This window comes from Merops nubicus, unplaced genomic scaffold (genome assembly GCF_000691845.1).
Source record: "Merops nubicus isolate BGI_N331 unplaced genomic scaffold, ASM69184v1 scaffold4844, whole genome shotgun sequence".
In the NCBI taxonomy this organism is placed as follows: Eukaryota; Metazoa; Chordata; class Aves; order Coraciiformes; family Meropidae; genus Merops; species Merops nubicus.
The window spans coordinates 360-5,604 of NW_008603479.1; the positions used below are offsets into that span (position 1 = coordinate 360).

The following is a 5,245-nucleotide window of genomic DNA, read 5'->3' on the forward strand; positions in this document are numbered from 1 at the left end:
AGTCGAGTGGAGGCTGTGGAGATGCTGAGGGCTGGAGCATCTCTGGGCCAGGACAGGCTGAGAGCCCTGGGGCTGGTGAGGTGGAGAAGACTCAGAGGGGATCTGATCAATGCTGAGCAATATCTAGAGGGCCCCTGAGGGGGCAAGAGGCTGGGGCCAGACTCTGTCAGTGGTGCCCAGAGACAGGACAAGGGGCAATGGGCACCACCTGAAACCCAGGAGGTTCCACCTGAGCAGCAGGAGAAACTTTTTTGGTGTGAGGGTGGCCGAGCCTGGAGCAGGCTGCCCAGAGAGGCTGTGGAGTCTCCTGCTCTGGAGAGATTCCAAACCCACCTGGATGTGATCCTGGGCACCCTGCTGTGGGTGACCTGCTGGAGCAGGGGGGTTGGAGGAGATGCTCTCCAGAAGCCCATTCCCCACTCCTACCATTCTGTGACCTGTTTTTCTACTACTGTAACCACATGCTGTTGTACAGCTGGTATGTGTGATAAGTTTGCCTTCACTTGTTCACCTCTTTCTGTAGGTGTGGCAGTTGTCAGAGAGAATAAGCATCAACGTGTGCTCGCAGCTGGACTGGAAGCGATGTGTGGCTGTCCACCTCTGGTACCTCCTTCCTCCCACAGCTTCCATTTCTGCAGCCCTGGCCATGTATGAGTCAGCCTTTCAGGTGGGTTGGACACTCCTGGTAGGAGAATTTCTTACTTGGTTGTGGGTACTTAGGTTTCAGTGTGGAGGTGCTGAGCAGCATTCGGGGTTCATCGTTTCAGTTGTCCCAGCATCGGGTTCCTTCCTCAGCTTTTAGGATGAAGTTTTCCCACACTTCAAGGTGGTTTTGCTGCAACTAATTAATCCTTAACTCATAACCTAGTTGTAATTAGTTCCTGCAAATTAATTTTATCAAATCTCTCTGGATTTGTTTCTTAAATACTGAGTAGCTGCGTGCTAATTATTTCAGTCATGGGGAGCATTTTGAATGACTGCATAATTTCTATTAATTTAATTTTAAATTAATGATCTAGATAGTAGACTTGTAAGTGTTAAGATTTTAAGATAGAACAAAAGACTGATATAGAGTCATAGTCATTCTGGTTGGAAGAGACCTTTCAGATCATTGAGTCCAACCGTTCCCTAGCACAGCCAGGTCCCCACTGACCCGTGTCCCTCAGCACCACATCTCCACAGCTTGGAAACCCCTCCAGGGATGGGGACTCCACCACTGCCCTGGGCAGCCTGGCACAGCCCTGGACAACCCTCCAGGGCAACCAATTGTTCCTAATGTCCAGCCTCAACCTTACCTTGGGAAATTGTGGCCATTTCCTCTTCTCCGGTCCCCTCTTCCTTGGGAGAAGAAACAGATAACTACCACCTGGCTCCAGGTTCAGCACCCCCAGGTCCCCCAGCAGCTCCTCCCCACACTTGGGCTCTAGACCCTTCCCCAGCTTTGTTGCCCTTCTTTGGAAGGCCTCCCTTTGCTGCCAGGTGGATGGTGCCCAGCAGCAGGAGGGCCATTTGAGCTTGGTCGCCGGTTGTTTTGCCCAGTGTGAGGATTAATATTCACCTGGCTGACTTCTAAACTGTTTGCTGAAAAAAAACCCTGTTTGTGAACAGTGCTGGGTTAACAGCTGGTCTCAGTGACCTTAAAGGTCTTTTCCAAATGAAATAACTGATCTGTAGTGCCACTCAGTTAGAATATGGGGGTGGTCTCACTGCAGCCTGATGATGTGGATGAGCAATGGCTACTGCTTGTTTCCAGAACTTCATGTAGCAGAGGTGATAGCTGTGAGGTCCATTCAGGGTCTGGAATCCTCTTCCAAATCCAGAGCTGATGTTCCTACAAGCAGGGAAAACATCAAGAGGACTTTCTGGTCTAAGTGTCATGTCATTGTAGAGTTGCTGTGGAAGTTTTAACTGTGGTGTTATCTTTAAACTTACTGTCCAAACTATTTCTTCAGAACACACCAGAGTGTGAAAAATATGCCTGCTGTCCTCTGCCTCCTTACCTGGAAGATTCTGGCTGCATGATTGAAGAAGATGATCATGCAGGAAGACCACTGAGAGATGTCTGCTTCCATTTATTAAAGCTCTACAGTGACAGGTAAATGGGCAGTGAACACCAAAACTATTGACAGAAATATTGATCTGTGACTCCCAATATCATAGAATGAGTTGATTGGAAGGGTCCTTAAAGATCATCTCGTTCCAGCCCCCCTGCCACAGGCAGAGACATCTCCCACTAGAGCAGGTTGCTCAAAGCCCCATCCAGCCTTGCTTTGAACACATCCAGTGATGGAGCATCCACGGCTTCCCTGGGTGTGTTCAAGATCTTGATTAGTTGTTCAGTTCTCAAATGAGGGCTCTGAAGCCAGCCTCTGTATTTACTGAACCACGTAGAGTACCCAAAAATCTGCCTGGCACACGAGTGTGGTGAGACTGTCACTGTTGCTGATGGTAGAGATGAGGAAACTGAAGCTTTGGAGCATCGTTCTGGAGTTTTTACTACATATTTTCTGTGTCTGAAGAGCACAATAATATTTCCTTGACCAGAGTTGGCTTTTCTGAAGGCACATAGAAAAGAAAAGGTCATGATGGTTTGGATGCAGGGTCAAAAAAAGAGCAAAAGGATTTGACATGGACCTGCTGGAGCAGGGCCAGAGGAGGCCACAACAATACTGTGAGGGCTGGAACCTCTCTTCTGGGAGGCCAGGATGAGAGACTTGGGCTTGTTCAGTTTAGAGAAGAGAAGGCTCTGGGAAGACTTTGTGGCCATTCATTATCTAAAGGGGGCCTACAATAAAGCTGGGCAGGGACTTTTTTACAAGGGCTTGTAGTGGTTGGACAGTGGGTAACGGCTTCACCCTGGAAGAGAGGAGATTTAGATTAGAAGTTAAGAAGAAGCTCTTAATTCTGAGGGTGGTGAGACACTGGTACATGTTGCCCAGGGAAGTGGTGGATGTTCCATCACTGAAATTGTTCAAGACCAGGTTGGATGCAGCTTGGAGCAGCCTGGTCTAGTGTGAAGTGTCCCTGCCCATGGTAGGGGGTTGGAACTGGATGACCTTTAAGATCATAGAATCATAGAATGTTTGGGTTGGAAGGGACCTCCAAAGGTCATCTACTCCAACCCCCCTGCAATAAGCAGGGACATGTCCAACTAGGTCAAGCTGCTCAGAGCCTCATCAAGCCTGACCTTGAATGTCTCCATGGATGGGGCCTTCACCACCTCTCTGGGCAGCCTGTTCCAGTGGTCTGTCACCCTCGTATCAAACTTCTTCTTAATGTCTAACCTAAATCTGCCCTTTTCTGACTTAAAGCCATTACCCCTCGTCCTGTCACTACAAACCCTTGTGAATAGATCCCTTGCAGCCCAAAGCATTCTAGGATTTTAGCCATTCCTTCTACTTCCAAAAAAAAAAAAGCGGAAAAAAGGGAAGAAAAACAAATAAACCATCAACCAAACCAAACTCCACACTGATGTAATTCCCTTCTGTGGAATAGCTGGAGGTGGGTGAAGGGAAAGGAACCCGATAGCACCAGCTGGTGACTTTATTTGGACACAATTAGCTATTTACATTGGAAATATTCTTCCCTCCAGGCACTATGACCTTGACCAGCTCCTTGATCCCCGGAGCATCACGTCTGACCCTCTGGACTACCGCCTGAGCTGGCACCTGTGGGAAGTTCTGCGAGCCCTGAATTACACCCACCTCCTCAGGCAGAGCCAGGGGGTGCTCAACGCCGGCTACGCCGCCCAGCTGGAGAGCGAAGGCCTCTGGGAGTGGGCTGTTTTTGTCCTGCTGCACGAGCCTGAGAAGCAGTGAGTAAAAGAATTCCTTTTTTTTTTTTTTTTTTTTTCTCCTGGAAAATACCGTGGTGTCAATTTTATGGACCTGTCATGGAATTATCCCAGCTTCTCTCACCTGAAACTGGAACTGTACAGCTGGAGAACTTGATGCTGCTTGTAAAAGCTATGTACTGGGATCACAAAGTGGCAGGAAATATGGGGACAGACTTTTATTGAGCAGGGCCTGTTGTGACATGACAAGGGGAGATGGTTTGAAAGTAAAAGAAGGAGATGGAGACTGGAGAGAAGGAAGAAATTTTGATGCTGAGGGTGGTGAGCCCCTGGCCCAGGTTTCCCCGAGAGGAGGTCACTGCCCTATCCCTGGAACCATTCCAGGGGAGGTTGGCCGGGGCTCTGAGCAACCTGCTCTAGTTGCAGATGTCCCTGCTCCCTGCAGGGGGGTCGGACAAGAATGGTCTTCTCACTCAGACCATTCCATGAATAATTCTGCTTAGCTAAATGTCTTGTTAGATGTTAAATCAATTTGCATTTTAATGGTAGTAACTCCTGAAGGGTGCCGCAGGAGCTGATCTCACAGCAGTTTTGGTATCCTTAGGCTGTGGATCTTGTCTCTGGCTCAACAAGCTTAACAGGTTCAAGAACTTGTCTTAAAATTAAAGCAGAATGTTGTAAATGTTCCCTTGGCAGCCGAAAGGAAAGCTAGAGAAGCACCAAAATGCACGTTCTGCTTCTGTTCTGAATTACAGGCTTAACAAAGAATGGTCTTGAATGCAGAATTTGTCTTCTGAGGAAAGGTGTCTTTGGCTGTTCATGTTTCCAGCTGCCAGTAGTACCTTGCAGTAGAATTCTTTTCAAATTGATGACTTCCAGTAGAGCCTGTGTGATACTTTGAAGGGCCTGGATGATACTTAAGTGGTTTTAAGCTTAAAACACCAAAGATTTTATAGAACACGTGCAAGGACTTGTCACAGTGGAAACAACATCACAGAATCACAGAATGGTTGAGTTGGATGGAAGCTCTCAAGGCCATCTCATCCAACCTCCCTGCAGGGAGCAGGGACATCCCCAACTAGAGCAGGTTGCTCAGAGCCCCGGCCAACCTCCCCTGGAATGGTTCCAGGGATGGGGCAGCGACCACCTCTCGGGGCAACCTGGGCCAGGGGATCACCACCCTCAGTGTCAAACATTTCTCCCTTCTCTCTAGTCTCCAACTAAAGTTTCAAACCATCCCTCCCTGTCCTGTCCCAACAGGCCCTGCTCATAAGTCCCTCCCCATCTTTCTTTATAAGAAACCCCCTGTAAGTCCTGTCAGGCCCCCAGAAGGTCTCCCCAGCTGGAGCCTTCTCCTCTGCAGGCTGCCCAAGCCCAACTCTCTCCTGCTGGGCTCCCAGCAGGGGGGTTCCCCCCTCGGGTCCTTGCTGGGGCTCCTCTTGCCCCGCTCCC

At 49.0% G+C, this 5,245-nt stretch overlaps 1 protein-coding gene across 1 annotated transcript in view; it reads left to right on the forward strand.

Moving 5' to 3' along the window:
- Positions 1-523: 523 nt before the first annotated feature.
- The window catches only part of LOC103771372 (nuclear pore complex protein Nup98-Nup96-like), a gene marked incomplete at its 5' end in the record, with an annotated part of 8,656 nt that continues 3,934 nt past the window's right edge, over positions 524-5,245 (forward strand). The window contains 3 exons of the mRNA XM_008938665.1: positions 524-667; positions 1,953-2,095; positions 3,593-3,814. Coding sequence (XP_008936913.1) covers positions 524-667; positions 1,953-2,095; positions 3,593-3,814 — 509 coding nt within the window. The remainder of the gene's footprint in view (positions 668-1,952; positions 2,096-3,592; positions 3,815-5,245) is intronic.